This window comes from Mustelus asterias, chromosome 9 (assembly GCF_964213995.1).
Source record: "Mustelus asterias chromosome 9, sMusAst1.hap1.1, whole genome shotgun sequence".
NCBI classification, from domain to species: domain Eukaryota; kingdom Metazoa; phylum Chordata; class Chondrichthyes; order Carcharhiniformes; family Triakidae; genus Mustelus; species Mustelus asterias.
The window spans coordinates 49,247,188-49,267,326 of record NC_135809.1 but is presented as its reverse complement, the minus strand read 5'-3'; the positions used below and the strand labels follow the sequence as shown (position 1 = coordinate 49,267,326).

The 20,139-nt window shown below is 44.6% G+C and overlaps 1 protein-coding gene across 1 annotated transcript in view; it reads right to left on the bottom strand.

Moving 5' to 3' along the window:
- The window catches only part of LOC144498681 (ADP-ribosylation factor-like protein 8B-A), a 95,341-nt gene extending 75,727 nt beyond the window's left edge, over positions 1-19,614 (bottom strand). The window contains exon 1 of the mRNA XM_078220162.1: positions 19,355-19,614. Within this exon, the coding sequence (XP_078076288.1) occupies positions 19,355-19,483 (129 nt within the window). The 5' untranslated portion in view covers positions 19,484-19,614. The remainder of the gene's footprint in view (positions 1-19,354) is intronic.
- Positions 19,615-20,139: the final 525 nt, after the last annotated feature.

The window sequence follows — 20,139 nt, the reverse complement described above, 5'->3', positions numbered from 1 at the left end:
GCATCATCCGGCTCCCCCTTCATTTACGCACAGACGGGCAATATTGCCCAGAAAGATAGTGTAGTTTCTACATGTAAAATTACACTCCATCCAGGTACCTCAGTCCCACAACTGTTGATATTCTCTCCAATTGCTTACAAACATATGGACCAAGAGCAGGCCCCACGAGCCTACTCTGCCATTTTAATAAGATCATGACCGATCTGACAGTAACCGCAAACCTGCATCCTACCCACCCCCCAATAATCTATCACCGTCTTGCTCACCGTGAATCTATCCACCTCTGCCCTATAAATATTGAAAGATTCTGCTTCCACCAGCTTTTCAGGAAGAGAGTTCCAAAGACTCATGACTCAGTGAAAATATTTTGCCTCATCCCTGTTGTAAATGGGTGACCCCTCATTTTTAAACAGTGACCCCCAAGTTCTAGATTCACCCACAAGAGGAAACATCCCCTCCACATCCACCCTGTCAAGAACCCTCAATGTTTCAATCAAGTTGCTTCTTACTCTTCTAAACTCCAGAGGATACAAGCCAAGCTTGTCCAACCTCTCATCACAAGATAACCCACTCAAATCCAAGTATTAGTCTGAACTGCTTCTGAAGCATTTGTATTTTTCCTTAAATAAGGTAACCAATACTGTACACAGTACTCCAAATGTGGTCTCAATAGTATCCCGTATAACGGAAGCATAACCTCCTTATGTTTGTATTCAATTTTCTTTGCAATAAATTATAACAAAGAACTCCAATGAGTTGATTAAACATAATTTCCTTTTCACAAAACCATGTTGATGCTGCCTGATTACTTTGAGCTTATCCAACTGCCCTGCTATAATTTCTTTAGGAACAGCTTTGACCATTTTCCCTACGACAGATGTTGCTACCAATGAGGCAAACCTTTCTCCAATTAAATGTCAACAAAACCAACACCATCTTGATTGTTCCACAGGACCAGGCTGAGGAGAAGGCAGTTGGTTTGTTCACTACATTTATTTATTTATTTTAAGTTAAATTTGTGTAAAAAAATCGGAGGTTTTTTTTAAAACAGGAAGTGGGCCCAGCAGGAGTCTGGGAAGGTTTTTGGAGGGTTTAAAAGTAGGCCGCACTTTTGAGCGGGCAGCGTTGTTAGTGGGCAAGCAGAGTGAGCAGGAGGCAGAGTGAAAGCTGTAGGGCTTTGGCTCACAGGGCTTGGGTGAGCAGGGGTGAGTTAATTCATTTTTTGCTGTTTCTACCTGGTACTGGCAAGGTATCTCGAGGGGATGGGTGTGAAGGCAGTGCAATGTTCCTCTTGCACTATGTTCGAGGTGAGGGACGACGTCAGTGTCCCTGCTGATTATACCTGTGAGAAGTGCATCCATCTGCAGCTCCTCCAAAACCGTGTAAGGGAACTGGAGCTGGAGTTGGAGGAACTTAGGATCATTAGGGATGCAGAGATGGCCATAGACAGAAGCTTCAGGGATACAGTTACTCCGCGGAATGAAAATAGATGGGTGACGGTGAGAGGGGCTGGGAAGAAGCAGTCGGTGCAGGGATCCCCTGTGGTCGTTCCCCTTAGCAATAAGTATTCCGCTTTGGATACGGTTGAGGGGGACGACATACCAGTGGTGAGCCGCAGTGAGAGGATCTCCGGCACTGAGTCCGTCCCTGTGGCTCAGGAGGGTAAGGAGGAGAGCGGGAGGGCAATAGTTATTGGGGACTCGTTAGTTAGAGGGATAGATAGGAGGTTCTGTGGCAGCAAAAGAGACTCGAGGATGGTTTGTTGCCTACCGGATGCCAGGGTCCGTGACGTCTCGGACCGTGTTTTCCGGATTCTTAAGGGGGAGGGGAAACAGTCACAAGTCGTGGTACACATTGGTACCAACGACATAGGTAAGAGAAGGGACGGGGATTTAAAACAGGAATTTCGGGAGCTCGGCTGGAAGCTGAGAGCAAAGACAAAACATGTGGTCATCTCTGGTACGCTACCGGTGCCACGTGATAGCGAGTTGAGGAACAGGGAGAGAGTGCACTTAAACATGTGGTTGCAGGGATGGTGCAGGAGGGAGGGTTTCAGATACGTGGATAATTGGAACACGTTCTGGGGAAGGTGGGACCTCTACAAACAGGACGGGGTGCACCTGAACCAGAGGGGCACCAATATCCTGGGAGGGAAATTTGCTACGGCTCTTCAGGGGGATTTAAACTAATTTGTCAGGGGAGTGGGAAAAGGAGTTGTAGTCCAGAAGTCAGTGTTGAGGGTGGTGAGGTATTGGGGAAGGTATCAAGGTCAAGGGTGGGTACCGGTAGACAGGAAGATGGGTTGAAGTGTGTCTACTTCAATGCAAGGAGCATCCGGAACAAGGTGGATGAACTTGGGGCGTGGATTGCTACTTGGGACTACGATGTTGTGGCCATTACGGAGACGTGGGTAGAACAAGGACAGGAATGGTTGTTGGACGTTCCGGGGTATAGATGTTTCACTAAGTGTAGGGAAGCTGGTAAAAGAGGTGGAGGAGTAGCATTGTTAATCAAGGATAGTTTAACGGCTGCGGAAAAGCACTTTGAGGGGGATATGCACACTGAGGTAATATGGGCTGCAGTTAGAAACAGGAAAGGAGCGGTCACGTTGCTAGGAGTTTACTATAGGCCCCCAAATAGTAATAGAGATGTGGAGGAAGAAATTGCTAAGCAGATTATGGATACGTGTGGGGGTCACAGGGTAGTTGTCATGGGGGACTTTAACTTTCCAAATATTGATTGGAACCTTTGTAGGTCAAATAGTTTGGATGGGGCACTTTTTGTGCAGTGTGTGCAGGAGGGTTTCCTGACACAATATGTGGATAGGCCGACAAGGGGTGAGGCCACATTGGATTTGGTACTGGGAAATGAACCGGGCCAAGTGTTAGATTTGGTTGTGGGAGAGAACTTTGGAGATAGTGACCACAATTCGGTGTCTTTTGTTATTGCAATGGAGAGGGATAGGGCCGGACGGCAGGGCAAGGCTTACAATTGGGGGAGAGGTAATTATGATGCGATTAGGCAAGAATTAGGGAGCATAAGATGGGAACAGAAACTGTCAGGGAAAGGCACTGATGAAAAGTGGAAATTTTTCAAGGAACAAATACTGGGTGTCCTTGATAGGTATGTCCCTGTCAGGCAGGGAGGAAATGGCCGAGTGAGGGAACCGTGGTTCACAAAAGAGGTGGAATGTCTTGTGAAAAGGAAGAGGGAAGCTTATGTAGGGATGAGGAAACAAGGTTCAGATGGCTCGACTGAGGGTTACAAGTTAGCAAGGAACGAGCTGAAAAAGGGGCTGAGGAGAGCTAGGAGGGGACATGAGAAGTCCTTGGCGGGTCAGATCAAGGAAAACCCCAAGGCTTTTTACTCTTATGTGAGGAATAAAAGAATGACCAGGGTGAGGTTAGGGCCGGTCAAGGACAGTGGTGGGAACTTGTGTATGGAATCAGTAGAGATAGGCGAGGTGATGAATGAATACTTTTCTTCAGTGTTCACCAAGGAGAGGGGCCATGTTTTTCAGGAAGAGAAGGTGTTACAGGCTAATAGGCTGGAGGAAATAGATGTTCGGAGGGAGGATGTATTGGCAGTTTTGAATAAACTGAAGGTCGATAAGTCCCCTGGGCCTGATGAAATGTATCCTAGGATTCTTTGGGAGGCGAGGGATGAGATTGCAGAGCCTTTGGCTTTGATCTTTGGGTCCTCGCTGTCCACGGGGATGGTGCCAGAGGACTGGAGAGTGGCAAATGTTGTTCCTCTGTTTAAGAAAGGGAATAGAAATGACCCTGGTAATTATAGACCGGTTAGTCTGACTTCGGTGGTTGGTAAATTGATGGAAAAGGTCCTTAGGGATGGGATTTACGACCATTTAGAAAGATGCGGATTAATCCGGGATAGTCAGCACGGATTTGTGAAGGGCAAATCGTGCCTCACAAATTTGATAGAATTTTTTGAGGAGGTAACTAGGTGTGTTGATGAAGGTAGGGCGGTTGATGTCATATACATGGATTTTAGTAAGGCGTTTGATAAGGTCCCCCATGGTCGGCTTATGATGAAAGTAAGGAGGTGTGGGATAGAGGGAAAGTTGGCCGATTGGATAGGTAACTGGCTGTCTGATCGAAGACAGAGGGTGGTGGTGGATGGAAAATTTTCGGACTGGAGGCAGGTTGCTAGCGGAGTGCCGCAGGGATCGGTGCTTGGTCCTCTGCTCTTTGTGATTTTTATTAATGACTTAGAGGAGGGGGCTGAAGGGTGGATCAGTAAATTTGCTGATGACACCAAGATTGGTGGAGTAGTGGATGAGGTGGAGGGGTGTTGTAGGCTGCAAAGAGACATAGATAGGATGCAAAGCTGGGCTGAAAAATGGCAAATGGAGTTTAACCCTGATAAATGTGAGGTGATTCATTTTGGTAGGACTAATTTAAATGTGGATTACAGGGTCAAAGGTAGGGTTCTGAAGACTGTGGAGGAACAGAGAGATCTTGGGGTCCATATCCACAGATCTCTAAAGGTTGCCAGTCAAGTGGATAGAGCTGTGAAGAAGGCATATAGTGTGTTAGCTTTTATTAACAGGGGGTTGGAGTTTAAGAGCCGTGGGGTTATGCTGCAACTGTACAGGACCTTGGTGAGACCGCATTTGGAATATTGCGTGCAGTTCTGGTCACCTCACTATAAGAAGGATGTGGAAGCGCTGGAAAGAGTGCAGAGGAGATTTACCAGGATGCTGCCTGGTTTGGAGTTTCGGTCTTATGAGGAAAGGTTGAGGGAGCTGGGGCTGTTCTCTCTGGAGCGGAGGAGATTGAGGGGAGACTTAATAGAGGTTTATAAAATGATGAAGGGGATAGATCGAGTGAACGTTCAAAGACTATTTCCTCGGGTGGATGGAGCTATTACGAGGGGGCATAACTATAGGGTTCATGGTGGGAGATATAGGAAGGATATCAGAGGTAGGTTCTTCACGCAGAGAGTGGTTGGGGTGTGGAATGGACTGCCTGCAGTGATAGTGGAGTCAGACACTTTAGGAACATTTAAGCGGTTATTGGATAGGCACATGGAGCACACCAGGATGGTAGGGAGTGGGATAGCTTGATCTTGGTTTCAGATGAAGGTCGGCACAACATCGTGGGCCGAAGGGCCTGTTCTGTGCTGTTCTATGTTCTATGTTCTATCTTCTGCCTCAGGCTTCTACCCCATGCAATTTCAAACTAATCCCAGAGATGCAGATCTTTGGTGCCCCGCTCATCCCCACAGCCCAACTGCTAGATTCAATGGGCGGGATTTCCGGTCACACTCACCCCAAAACCAGAAAATCCCACCCGAGGTCACCAGACCTTTCCGTGGTCCATCCCTCGCTCACTACGATCCCAGTATTGGGCGGAACAGGAAAGTTTGCTCCAATATCTTTCACCGATTAAAAGTGACCCATCTTTGCCCCTTATGCACCTCACTTGCCCCCTCCCCCGCACCATCCACCACCAAAACTTTCATGAAAGCCTTTATCTCAAAACTGAACCCCCCCAAATAGTCTCCTTGCTACCTTCCCTCCGTGAACAACAATTTAATTCAGAATGCTTCAACTCCAGTTCTAACCTCCACAGGCCTGAATTTCCATCACATCCATTTGTATTGCATAGCACTGACTCATTGTATACAAAAGCACTAATTAAGATCCAATTGTACATCATGGCTCTCATGCAGATGAAGAAAAGGAGGGCTCATTGTAAGTTTGCACATGGCCAAGAGGAGCAAGGGCCTGAACAGCAAGAGGGAGGAGGACGCTAAAAAGGTCAAAAGGATGGCAAAAATGGCCCACTGCAATGGAGAACATTGGGTGTATCATCAGTGGTTCTCTTATCTAGAGAAGCAAAAGGCAATGTCTGAGGCACCTTCGTATGTCCCGGGATGTGGTTTCTCACATCTGCCAGCTTCTCTGGTACAAGCTGCAGCCACAAGGACTCTGCAGGAGTAGTGCAGAGTTCCTGGCTTGCGATGAGTGAATGTCTTGGTGGCACCAGGACTTTCGACCCCATAAGTAACGCTGGGGTGGGCAACTTTCTGCTGACCTCTACAAGGTTTGCCAAGCTCCTCATGGATGCAAAATTAACAAGCTGAAAAGTGGAAGATCATGAGTGGGATTTTTCTCCCACTCCGAGGCATGTTTAGCAGCAGCGGGTAGTGGCACGCTGCTCACTGGCGGTGGGATCTTATGGTCCCGCCGTTGTCAACGGGGTTTCCCACTGAACACACCTCTCACCACCAGAAAACACACGGTGTGGGTGCACCATCAACAGAACCCAAGATCCTGCCAGCATGAACGGCAGCAAGTGTTCACCCTTCCGCCCAGCGGGAATCACGCCAACTTTCCCAACAGATGTAGTCCCTAGGTCTCCTTCTCCAAGTCATACAAACCAGTAACATCCCACATTAAATCAGTCTTGTTATGTCTTCCACAGTTGAACTACTTTCCACACTCGCTGCCAAGACTCAAGTGAAGAATATGAATCGGTGCAATAACAAAAGGGTGGATGGCTATTACTCAATGACCCCTATTCCAGCAAAAAGGGGAAGGTAGTGGTAATGTCACTGGACTAGTAATCCCTGGGGACCTGGGTTCAAATCCCACCAAGGCAGTAACTACTTGACCTTGTCCCCACCAATCTATCTATCATTGGCACTTCTGTCCTTGACAGTATTGGTAGGAGACACTCCACAGTCCTAATGGAGGTGAAGCCCCATCTTCCATGACCCAGAGACCCAGGCTGGGAACTGAATATCCAAAGGTATTTGATATTTAGGAAGGAGAGACAAAGGGAAAATAGGTGGGGTGGTGTTGTTAGTTAAGGATGAAATCAGTGCAATAGTAAGAGAGAACATTGGCTCAGAAAATCTAGATATGGAATCAGTCTGAGTGGAGGTAAGAAGCAACAAGGGATGGAAAACATGAGCGGAAGTTGTCTATAGGCCTTCAAACAGTAGTAGCAAGGTAGGCGTAAGCACTAAACAGGAAATCTGAGCTGCATATAACAAGGGTGCTATAGTAATCATGGACGACCTTAACCCACTTCTAGATTGCTGATCTGATTTGCCCAAAAAAAGTGACAGATGAATTCTTGGATGTGTATGAGATTGTTCTTTACTAATCTTTACTATTCTTTACAATATGTTAGGGAACCAACTCGGAATTGTGTTATTCTTGATTTAGTATTATGACATGAGAAGAGGTTAAATAGTCTTGTTGCGTGGTCCTTTCGGGAACACGATAGAATTCTTCATTACGATGGAAAGTGAATAAGTCCGATCTGAAACCAAGGTCCTAAACAAAGGAAACCAGAAAGGTATGAGGTGAGAGTTGGTTAAGATAGATGGGGGAACTTCATTAAAAAGGCATGGTGGTGGATAGGCAATGGCTAATATTTAAGGAACAAATGTATGCATTGCAACAATTATACATTCCTTTCTGGAGCGAAAACAAAATTAAGAAAGTGGCCCAACCGTGGCTTACTAAAGAAAGTAAGGATACTATTAGATTCAAAGAGGAATCCCATACAAGTTGCTAGAAATAGTAGCAAGGGAGGGCATAGAGATTGAATAAGAAGGGGAAAGAGAGTATGAGATAAAGCTTCTATGTTACTCACAAGTTTAAACAGTTCATTTTTATAAGTATATAAAAAGAAAAAGATTAGTGAAGACAAATGTAATTCCCTTACAATCCAAAATAGGAATATTAATCCAAAACAGGAATATTTAAAATAAAGAGCAAGGAATTGGCAGAGCAATTAAACAACTACTTCAACTCTGTCTTCATGGAGGAAGATACAAGGAACTTCCAAAATATATTAAGGAATCAAGGGTCTAGTGAGAAGGAAATTAGTATTTCTGGTGTTGAAGAAAATAATGGGACTGAGAGCCAATAAATCCCAGGGCACTAAAGAAACCATACTGTGCAGAAGGAGGCCATTTGGCCCATCGAGTCTGCACCAGCATCTGAAAGCACACTCTACCAAGGCCCACTACCCCACCCTATCCCTGTAACCTCGTGCATTGAGGTGGCCATGGAAACAGTGGATGTGTTTGGTGTAATCTTCCAAAATTCTGGAACAGTCCCAGTAAATTGGAGGTTGGCAAATGTAATCCCACTATTTTAAAGAAGGAATGAATTGCAAACTGGTTAGTCTGTGCAGTTATTTCTATTAATAAACTGTTCCATTCATTAATCTACTTGGTGGTCACCCATCTTTGCAAGATGCTACACTGATAAATCCCCAGGGGCTGATAATCTACATCCGAGGGTACTAAAGCTTTAAAGTTTATTAGTCACAAATAAGGCTTACATTAACACTGCAATGAAGTTACTGTGAAATTGCCCTTGTCGCTACAGTCCGGCGCCTGTTCGGTCCAATGCACCTAACCAGCACGTCTTTCAGAATGTGGGAGGAAACCCACACAGACAAAGGGAGAACGTGCAAACTCCACACAATCAGTGATCCAAGTCAGGAACCGAACTCGGGTCCCCGGTGCTGTGAGGCAGCAGTGCTAACAACTGTGCTACAGCGCCTAAAAGAGGTAGCCTTGGAAATAGTGGATGAGTTTGTAGTAATCTTCCAATATTCTGTAATAGTCCCAGGAGATTAAAGAATGGCAAATGTAACCCTGCTATTTAAAATAGGAGAAAACAGGGAATTACAGACCAGTGAGCCAAACAACAAGTTTTATTTTATTTATGAGTCACAAGTAGGCTTACATTAACCGGTAATTGAACCCAGGTGCTTGTGCCCCAGCTAATCACACCTTTTTTCAATGACTTGGATGAGGTGAGTGGTGAGGAGGATGTTAAGAGGCTTTAAGGTGATTTCGACATGTTGAGTGAGTGGGCAAATACATGGCAGGTGCAAAATAACGTGGATAAATGTAAGGTTATCCATTTCGGGTGGAGAAACAGAATGGCAGAGTATTTATTTAAATAATGGTAGATTGGGAAATGTTAATGTACAAAGGGAATTGGGTGTCCTAGTACACCTGTCACTGAAAGCAAGCATGCAGGTGTAGCAAGCAGTTAGGAAGGCAAAAAACACATAGGACTTCATTGCGAGAGAGCTTGAGCACTGGAGCAAGGATGTCTTACTGCAGCTGCACAGTGCCTTGGTGAGACCACACCTGGAGTACTGTGTGCAGTTTAGGTCTCCGAATGTAAGAAAGGGTATACTGCACTCCCTCCGTGGTAAGTAACAGTTCACCAGACTGATTCCTGGGATGGCAGGATTGTCGTATGAGGAGAGATTGGGTCAACTGGGCCTGTACTCACTGGAATTTAGAAGAACGTGAGGAGATCTGATTGAAACATAAAATTCTGACAGGGCTGGACAGACTGGATGCAGGGATGTTGGTTGTTCTGGTTGGATGCTCTAGAACAAAGGGTCACAGTCTCAGGATAAGAGATCAGCTATTTAGGAAATGAGGAGAAATTTCTTCATTCAGAGGATGGTGAAGCCATGGAACTTTCAATCACAAAGGGCTATGGAGTCACTGAATATATTTAAAGGAAATAGATAGATTTCTAGACATTACAGGTATCAATGGGTATGAGGCCGAGATAAAAGGAGGATCAGCTATGATCATGTTGAATGGCAGAACAGGCTTAAAGGGCAGAATGACCTACTCCTGCTCCTATATTCCATGTTTCACATTGAAGACACTCTTCATTTTGTTGTTTAGTACTGCCACTGGATTAATTGGGTTAGATTTGAAACAGATCAAGCAACTCCAGACTGAGCATCCATGATGGACTGTGGGTCATCAGCAGACTTGTACTCCATCTGTAACCTCCCCCCTCTACCATTACCAAACCAGGTGATCAACCTTGATTCAATGAAGTGTGCAGGACAGCATACCAGGAGCAGGACAATGCATACCTTGTGGCACAGTGGTTAGCACTGCTGCCTCACAGCGCCAGGGACCTGGATTCGATTCCCAGCTTGGGTCACTGTCTGTGTGGAGTTTGCACGTTCCCCCCAGTGTCTGCATGGGTTTCCTCCGGGTACTCCGGTTTCCTCCCACAGTCCAAAAGATGTGCTGGTTAGGTGCATTGGCCATGCTAAATTCTCCCTCAGTGTACCCGAACAGGTGCCGGAATGTGGCGACTAGGGGATTTTCACATTAACTTCATTGCAGTGTTAATGTAAGCCTACTTGTGACACTAATAAATAATCAAAACCTAAAAATGAGGTGTTAACCCTGGTGAAGTTACAACCCAGAACTACTTACATGCCTAACAGTGAAAGCAGTATGCAACAGACAGAACTAAGTGATCCCACAACCATCAGATCTAAACTCTGCAGAAATGCCACATCCAGTCAGGAATGGGCATGGACAATTAAACAAGTCACAGGAGAAAAGTAGGTCCACAAATATCCCTATCCTCGATAATGGAGGAGCCCAGCACATCAGTGCATAAGATATGGCTGAGGTACTTGCTACAATTTTCAGCCAAAAGTGCAAAGTGGATGATTCATCCTTGCCTCCTCCTGAGGTCTCCAAGGCGACAGATGCCAGTCTTCAGCCAATTCAATTCACTCCACATGTACGAAGAAACGGCTGAAGGCACTGAACACTGCAAAGGCTTTGGGCCCTGACAACATTTCCGCAATAGTACTGAACTCTTGGAAGGCAGTGTAAATAACGCACTGCCTGGTTGGAACCAATTATATATCTATGATTCTCAAATTATTGACGACTGATATAAATTAATCATAATTTACACAACAGCAATTCCAAACATATAGCTAGAATTATGTCAAAAATTACATAAGGCAAAATTAAAATTGGACAGATATCATTTAAAATGTGAGGAGATAAAGCAAGTCAGAGATCCTGTTGTGAAAACCAAAAGGAAAAATGGGCTAAAAAAAATCTAAAATAGAATGGGAAACAAAATAAAAGTAAACCAGAATGAGTCTTGCCCTAAAAGCAGCAGATATGTGAGGGATTCAATTTATTTTATTAAAGTCTTATTTTGAGAAATGTTAAAGAAAACAATATCAGGCTGGACAGCCTTTTGAATGACCAGTTTATGGGAACGGTCATTTATTTAACCGGGAGTGTCTCGGAGGGAGGTGTTGACCCGTTAGAGAAAATCTCCATTACAAGAGAGGAAGTGTTAGGTTTTTTAGGGAACATTAAAACTGACAAAGCCCCAGGGCCTGATGGCATCTATCCTCGACTGCTCAGGGAGACGAGAGGTGAAATTGCTGGGCCTCTGACGGAAATCTTTGTCGCTTCTTTGGACACGGGTGAGGTCCCTGAGGATTGGAGGATAGCGAATGTGGTCCCGTTGTTTAAGAAGGGTAGCAGGGATAACCCAGGAAATTATAGGCCGGTGAGCTTGACGTCCGTGGTAGGGAAGTTGTTGGAGAGGATTCTTAGAGACAGGATGTATGTGCATTTAGAACGAAACAATCTCATTAGTGACAGACAGCATGGTTTTGTAAGAGGGAGGTCGTGCCTTACAAATTTGGTGGAGTTTTTTGAGGAAGTGACAAAAACGGTTGATGAAGGAAGGGCTGTGGATGTCGTCCATATGGATTTCAGTAAGGCATTTGACAAAGTCCCACATGGCAGGTTGGTTAAGAAGGTTAAGGCTCATGGGATACAAGGAGAAGTGGCTAGATGGGTGGAGAACTGGCTTGGCCATAGGAGACAGAGGGTAGTGGTCGAAGGGTCTTTTTCCAGCTGGAGGTCTGTGACCAGTGGTGTTCCGCAGGGCTCTGTACTGGGACCTCTGCTATTTGTGATATATATAAATGATTTGGAAGAAGGTGTAACTGGTGTAATCAGCAAGTTTGCGGATGACATGAAGATGGCTGGAATTGCGGATAGCGAAGAGCATTGTCGGGCAATACAGCAGGATATAGATAGGCTGGAAAATTGGGCGGAGAGGTGGCAGATGGAGTTTAATCCAGATAAATGCGAAGTGATGCATTTTGGAAGAAATAATGTAGGGAGGAGTTATACAATAAATGGCAGAGTCATCAGGAGTATAGAAACACAGAGGGACCTAGGTGTGCAAGTCCACAAATCCTTGAAGGTGGCGACACAGGTGGAGAAGGTGGTGAAGAAGGTATATGGTATGCTTGCCTTTATAGGACGGGGTATAGAGTATAAAAGCTGGAGTCTGATGATGCAGCTGTATAGAACGCTGGTTAGGCCACATTTGGAGTACTGCATCCAGTTCTGGTCGCCCCACTACCAGAAGGACGTGGAGGCATTGGAGAGAGTGCAGAGAAGGTTTACCAGGATGTTGCCTGGTATGGAGGGTCTTAGCTATGAGGAGAGATTGGGTAGACTGGGGTTGTTCTCCTTGGAAAGACGGAGAATGAGGGGAGATCTAATAGAGGTATACAAGATTATGAAGGGTATAGATAGGGTGAACAGTGGGAAGCTTTTTCCCAGGTCGGAGGTGACGATCACGAGGGGTCACGGGCTCAAGCTGAGAGGGGCGAAGTATAACTCAGACATCAGAGGGACGTTTTTTACACAGAGGGTGGTGGGGGCCTGGAATGCGCTGCCAAGTAGGGTGGTGGAGGCAGGCACGCTGACATCGTTTAAGACTTACCTGGATAGTCACATGAGCAGCCTGGGAATGGAGGGATACAAACGATTGGTCTAGTTGGACCAAGGAGCGGCACAGGCTTGGAGGGCCGAAGGGCCTGTTTCCTGTGCTGTACTGTTCTTTGTTCTTTGTTCTTTATTTGAGGCTAAGACTTGTATTAATAAATAAAGTTATTTATCACATGAAGAAAATAAAAACAACATCTGTGAAGAGTTAGAAAACATTGCTGGAATGCTGCATTCACAAGTGGTCCAGTACAGAACAAATCAAAATAAAATGCAATCAAGAAAGAATTATTAAACGGCACAGCTACTAGCAAAAAAGAACTGGGCAGTTTGTCCTCTTAAGACGACATGCAAGAGGCGGTGATCGTTGACAGCATCGATCACAGAATGAATGGTGGGACAAGATGTGGACCTTAACCAATTTGCAGAAGAAATGACAAAACTTACACAGAAAAATTCACCATTATGTGTTGACAGGTGGAAAGTTTGAATGGAGACTAGGATTTCAATCACTGGTGAATTCTAAGAGCCATACTTACTTATAAGATTTCATATTAAGGATTTAAGACAATCTTCTGGTGCATTTCTGTAATATAGCTCAACCATGCCAACACTCCCTACATAGAATGCCCAACACAGACTTTACTGATCAACTGACTAAATTACAAATGTTGCTGAAAGATCAGAAGTCATCCATTGACAAGGGTATTTTTTCCCCCTGCAGCCAACCTATCAGCCTCATAGATTTTCTTCAACTTAAATTTCAAGGTTTAGGAGTCAAGTTAAACTCATATAATGAGTTGACTTACCCAGCCATATTTTATGATGTTTTAACAAAGTTTGATTAGGGATAGATGTACATAGTCATCAATCTTGTCAAAGTGAATGGATTCACAGCCAATCATTCAAGCAGGAAGAAGCAAAGTGCTCAGGCAGGAAAAGCAGTACAGATGCAGCATTTGTGTAGCATAGCAGCCAATCTGCATTTGGCAAGATTCCATAAATACAAATAAACGTATCTTTGGTGACGCTAGCTGAATTAGGAATTAATTAACCAGGACACAAACACCCTGCTCATCTTTATACAGTGTCATGGGATACCAAGAAAGTATATGGGACCTCAGTGTAACATCTGATCTGAAAAAGTACCTCAAATAGTGCAGCACTCTCTCAATCCTCATTGGAGTGTCTGGCTAGATGAACCCTCGGTGGCATGGTGGCACAGTGGTTAGCTTGCCTCACAGCATCAGGGATCCGGGTTCGATTCCCGGCTTGGGTCACTGCCTGTGCAGAGTCTGCACGTTCTCCCCGTGTCTGCATGGGTTTCCTCTGGGTGCTCCAGTTTCCTCCCACCGTCCAAGAGACGTGCTGGTTTGGTGTATTGGTCATGCTAAATTCACCCTCGGTGTACCCTGACAGGTGCTGGAGTGTGGCGACTAGGAGATTTTCACAGTAACTTCATTGCAGTGTTAATGTAAGCCTACTTGTGACTAATAAATAAACTTTAAACTCCTAGGAGGGAGGAATAGGAGATCCACTACAACGGGAGGAGTGATCAATGCAAAATGGAAACAACAAACTAAATGAAGAACAGGCCTGAACTGCAAAACTAACTTTCTAATACAAGCAAAGCCAATTAGATCCTAAATAAGGATTGCAAAAGAAAACAAGTCAGGTAATTCTGGTCACGAACAACTTTTCTCAGATTTGATTGCAATTTTTCACAAGAAGGCAAAAGCTCACAGGGAGCACGATTAGAATTAATCATTTCAATCAATATCAGGTAACACGCTTTGGATAAAAGGGAAGTCAGAATGTGCTAATTGGTATATGAAGCAAGAATGCAAATAAGAGTCACCAGCCATTAACATTTTAAGGCTTTGCCTAGGCCATAAAATACCACTGCAAAATAATCGGATGGAATCATATTCACCATGACGATGCACCATTTATGTGATATATTGTGCAGAGAAAAAAAAATGGGTTGCCAATTCAAGATCACCTTCATTTTGCATGCAAGGAGGTGATTGCAGATTGATTAAATAATACTAAACCACATATCAGCTTCAGGAAAAGAAAAGTAAAAATGAAGCACTCAGGAATTGCTGTTAATTATATTGCAGCTTCACATGTGGGACTGAAAGGGGGAAAAAACCTGATATGCCAGAACAGACATATAGGCAGAAAGAAAGACTTGCATTTATAAAACAAACCTGTAGTTGCACGCTGTTGAATTCTTAATTATTTATGCAATAATCTTATATCGAATCATAGAATCCTACAGTGCAGAAGGAGGCCATTTGGCCCATCGAGCATGCACCGACCACAATCCCACCCAGACCCCATCCACACAACCCCATGCATTTACCCTAGCTAGTCCCCCTGACACCAAGGGCCAATCCACCTAACACACACATCTTCGGACTGTGGGAGGAAACCGGAGCACCTGAAGGAAACTCACGCAGACGTAGGGAGAACTCCACACAGACAGTGACCCTGCCTTTGCTGTCTGGCTGAAGAATTATCCCTGTTGATTACTTGTTCGAAGACATTAATCTTAAAAAAAAAAGCCGGGAATCGAACCCGGGACCCTGGCGCTGTGAGGCAGCAGTGCTAACCACTGTGCCACTTGATATATAACCTGCAGGGCAGTGAAGTTTGAGGGTCATTTCAGAGTGCCCTCAATGCTCAGTTTCTGAAGGCTAATGTGGCATGTAACCAAACATGCTAGAAAGATCCCACATTTCAATCATTCAATCGCTTAGCTCTGTAATCTTAGCCAGTCAACTACAGAGGCATCACAATCAGCCTCAGCCTCTCAGGGCTAGGAAAGGTCTGATGGACAGAAGTTAGAAAAGGAACAAAGTGCGTTTTCACTGGAATCAACGCCATGGTTCATTTGCACATTGGTCTCCATTGCTCAAATCACAAATGAAAAATAGGCATTTGGGACCAGAGCTGCTCATGGCACCATAGTGCGGTATGAAGAAAAAGAACTTCCATTTATATGGCAACTTTCACAACTTCAGGATGTCCTGTCAGTTAAGAATTTCTGATATGCAATTACTTACTGTTATAAGAAACACAGCAGCCAATATATACCCGAAGTTTCACAAACAGAAACAACAAGTTGGAGGAACATTAAGGCAGATGACCAAAAGCTGGGTCAAAGACGCAAGGATTATCTTAGAGGAGGAGAGAGATAGAGTGACTGAGAGGCTTAGGAAGGGAGTACTAGATTAGGAACCGAGTAACCGTTGGCACAATGACCAGTGGAGTGGTTACAATCAGAGGCGCACTAAAGGCCAGAAGTGAGAAGTGCATAGGTCATGGAGGAGGTTACAAAGATAGAAAGGCGGTTCGAAAATAAAGATAAGAATTTTAAAACCAAATCATTGCTCAACTGGGAGTCAGTGTAGGTCAGTGGGCACAGGGGTGATGGGTGAACAGGACATGGTTTGGTATGGGGTACAGGGAGCTGAAATTTGGATGATGTCAAGTTTACAAAGGATGTAAGGTATGAAACTAGCCAATAGGGACCAGAATAATCAAATCCAAAGGTAACAAAGGCACAGTTGATAATTTCCACAGTAGATGGGCTGAGGAAAAGGGGAGGATAGCTGATGTGAAGTAGGTAGTTACAAACAATCTGGATCAGCCAGAGTGTAGCCAGGGAAAGAGATGGGGTCAATATGTCAAGAACCAAGTATGTATTGAGGATGGACCAAATACAATGGCGGGATTTTCCACTCACCCTCCTGCGGCATGTTTTGCGGCAGCGGAGGTGGCCCACCACTAGCCAACAGCAGGATCTTCTAGTGCCGCCACTATTGACGGGGTTTCCTATTATTCGCACTCTCCTCCACCAAGAACCCATGGCAAGGGATTACCGTCAGCAGGACCAGAAAATGGCTGGAAAATCCCACCCAATGGCTTCAGTCTTTCCATATTTACGTGGAGGAATTTTCTGCTCATGAAGGAACTTGTGTTTTTACATAAACACTATGGCTTGGCCACAGGAGACAGAGGATAGCAGTCGAAGGGTCTTTTTCCGGCTGGAGGTCTGTGACCAGAGGTGTTCCGCAGGGCTCTGTACTGGGACCTCTGCTATTTGTGATATATATATATAAATGATTTGGAAGAAGGTGTAACTGGTGTTATCAGCAAGTTTGCGGATGACACGAAGTTGGCTGGACTTGCGGATAGCGATGAACATTGTCGGACAATACAGCAGGATATAGATAGGCTGGAAAATTGGGCGGAGAAATGGCAGATGGAATTTAATCCAGATAAATGCAAAATGATGCATTTTGGAAGAAATAATGTAGGGGGGAGTTATACAATAAATGGCAGAGCCATCAAGAGTATAGAAACACAGAGGTACCTAGGTGTGCAAGTCCACAAATCCTTGAAGGTGGCAGCACAGGTGGAGAAGGTGGTGAAGAAGGCATATGGTATGCTTGCCTTTATAGGATGAGTACAAAAGCTGGAGTCTGATTTTGCAGCTGTATAGAACGCTGGTTAGGCCACATTTGGAGTACTGCGTCCAGCTCTGGTCGCCGCACTACCAGAAGGATGTGGAGGCTTTAGAGAGGGTGCAGAGAAGGTTTACCAGGATGTTGCCTGGTATGGAGGGTCTTAGTTATGAGGAGAGATTGGGTAAACTGGGCTTGTTCTCCCTGGAAAGACGGAGAATGAGGGGAGACCTAATAGAGGTGTACAAAATTATGAAGGATATAGATAGGGTGAACAGTGAGAAGCTTTTTCCCAGGTCGGAGGTGACGTTCACGAGGGGTCACGGGCTCAAGGTGAGAGGGGTGAGGTATAACTCAGGATATCAGAGGGACGTTTTTTTTTTTTACACAGAGTGGTGGGGGCCTGGAATGCGCTGCCAAGTAGGGTGGTGGAGGCAGACACGCTGGCATCGTTTAAGACTTACCTGGATGGTCACATGAGCATTCTGGGAATGGAGGGATACAAACGAATGGTCTAGTTAGACCAATGGGCGGCACAGGCTTGGAGGGCCGAAGGGCCTGTTTCTTGTGCTGTACTGTTCTTTATAACACTGAAAGGCAACATGTAAATGGAGGGGGCCACAGATAGATTCTAGGGGGAACACTAGAGATAACAGCATGAAAGAGGGAAGAGAAATCAATTCTGGTGATTCTCTAACAATGGAACTAGGCAATAGCAATTCCATGCAGTTGGATGACAGACATTGGAAGAGAACGGTGTGGTTAACCATGCCAAAGGCTGTAGATAGGTGGAGAAGGATGAGGAGTTTACCATTGTCACAGTCACTTAGGAATGGAATAATCACCAGATGTCAGCTATTGCTATTTTCTGATGAGTCAGCATCCTCAGGAGAGGCCTACACCATCAGGAAAACTGGACGGACAATATTATTTTGGAATAAAAACAATAAGTACTGAAAATGTTTTGATGTCGGGTAACAGAGTAAAGATGGCAAGATTAAGGTTCAGGTCTTATGACCATTCTTGTCAAGGCTTGAAGGAGATGAAATTATATGTAATTTACACTGAAACTTAAAGAATATAAATCCCAAACCAGAGTGTATTTGCTTTTAAAATATATGACCAATCTTTGAACAGAAACAGAGTATAATACATTCCAAAAATATCAAAGTTGCATCCTGCAGCAAATATGATTTTTTTGTGTATTTTCAAAACATACTGGCTTTTACTGTATTGCAATGATTTTATCCAAATATAGTATATATTTATATGCAGCACACGAGGTCAGCTTTCTCATAATCTGCGTGACAAATAGGGATAAATTTCATCAGGTCACACAGTACTATATGGAATTTTGCATTAAAATAGAAAAACTTTTATTTAGCATTTCAGAGTAGAGAAATGTTGTTAATTCTTTCCCTCACATCCAGCTTAACTTCTACAAAAGAAATCTCTCTAGGTTTGTCTGGGAGCTGGGATGGCCTTTTCACGCTTAGTTGAAGGGGGAATGGTAGGGTATCAAAATTCAACAATTACTGTAAAGGCCACAATATGTCATTTTAAAATGTCAAGAATACAAATATTCATTTCTAATATATCATCTCACTGCAGGATTTATAACTGAAAATCATTAGTGAACGCGACCAACAATGTGGATGATTGATGGCTTCTTATGCTTGTGCAACACCAGGTGACTTGGCTCAGTTGGACCACACATGACAGCACAATGTGTATATATATATTACACACATATACATACAAACAAACAAGCAAATACACACAGACACACACACAAATTGATATCCATCATATTTAGGGTGGGGTGAAAAGCATACAAAATATATACACACTCAAAAGCTGCAAACAACATATTTTGACAAGAGAATAAACAGCAGAGCACCATAAAATGTAATCATTGACAGGAAGTGATGAGGAGCCTGTTTCTGGGGGAGATTTAGTGGTAGCAGATGTGAGCTGACGCCTGAACAGGGGTACCGAACCCTGCAAGGCCGCAGAGAGTCAAGCCCAGTCCTCAGCTTCCCCCACCCAGAAAAAAAAGGTCAGCTCGCTTTCTTTACAACACTGAGTGGCTTCAATGGTGTATTTTAAAAAAAACAGGAGGGGGATGTGAAAAGAGGGAGAGGCTGTGCCCTGAACAGGGGGGGGCTGCTTCCTCCCCTGGTTGTCAGGGATGACAAGAGATGCATAATAATAATTAACACACACAATGAAGCAGAGGCACCCGGTTAATGGCTAAGTGGATTCTACTGTACCGCGATCACATTCACAAACGTCGTCTTGCCCGAGTACTGCAGCCCGACCAGGGTCAGCTCCATCTCCTCTTTCCAGAACAGGGACTTGAACCAGTCCAGCAGCTTATTGATCAGCACCAACATGCTCATCTTCCCTGGGCCCCCTTGCAGCCTCAGCTCCACTTTGTGCTGCTACTCTTCCTCTCTGAATTTCTCTCCCAATTTAAAGCTCGGCTTCTCTCTCTCTCTCTTCTCTCCAGCTCCGCAGCCTGAGATCATATGACAGTCAAGCGGGAGTGGAGCGTCACATCAGCTGCCCAGTTGTAGGGAGGGGAAATGTGTCCAAAATGTCAAGCCGCTTGAGGTTAAGATCCCCCACCCACCCAGGCAAGATAGGGGAGGGATTGAGACCAATGAATAAGCAAAAAAGAAGCGAAAGCAAACTAAATGAGGAATGTAAAGATTTTTTTTAAATCTCAAAGTAAACAAGTGCAAAACAGAACACATGCAATGCAGAAAACACAAAGAACTGATACAATTTCTCCACTGCTGTACATTTCAACTTCATATGTCAGTCAGAAGATTGTGCTACTCACGGGATTTGAGTATATAACCCAGGTTGGCACTCCCATTGTCAGGCTGAGGGAGTGTTGGCACTGTCAGAGGTACTGTCTTTTCAATGAGGATTTAAACTAGGGTCTGCCCCCTCAAGTGGATGTAAAAGATCGGATCGCCACAGTTCTAAAAGGGCAGGAGTTCTCTCCAGGTTACTAGTCAATATTTATCACTCAGTCAATGCCACTAAA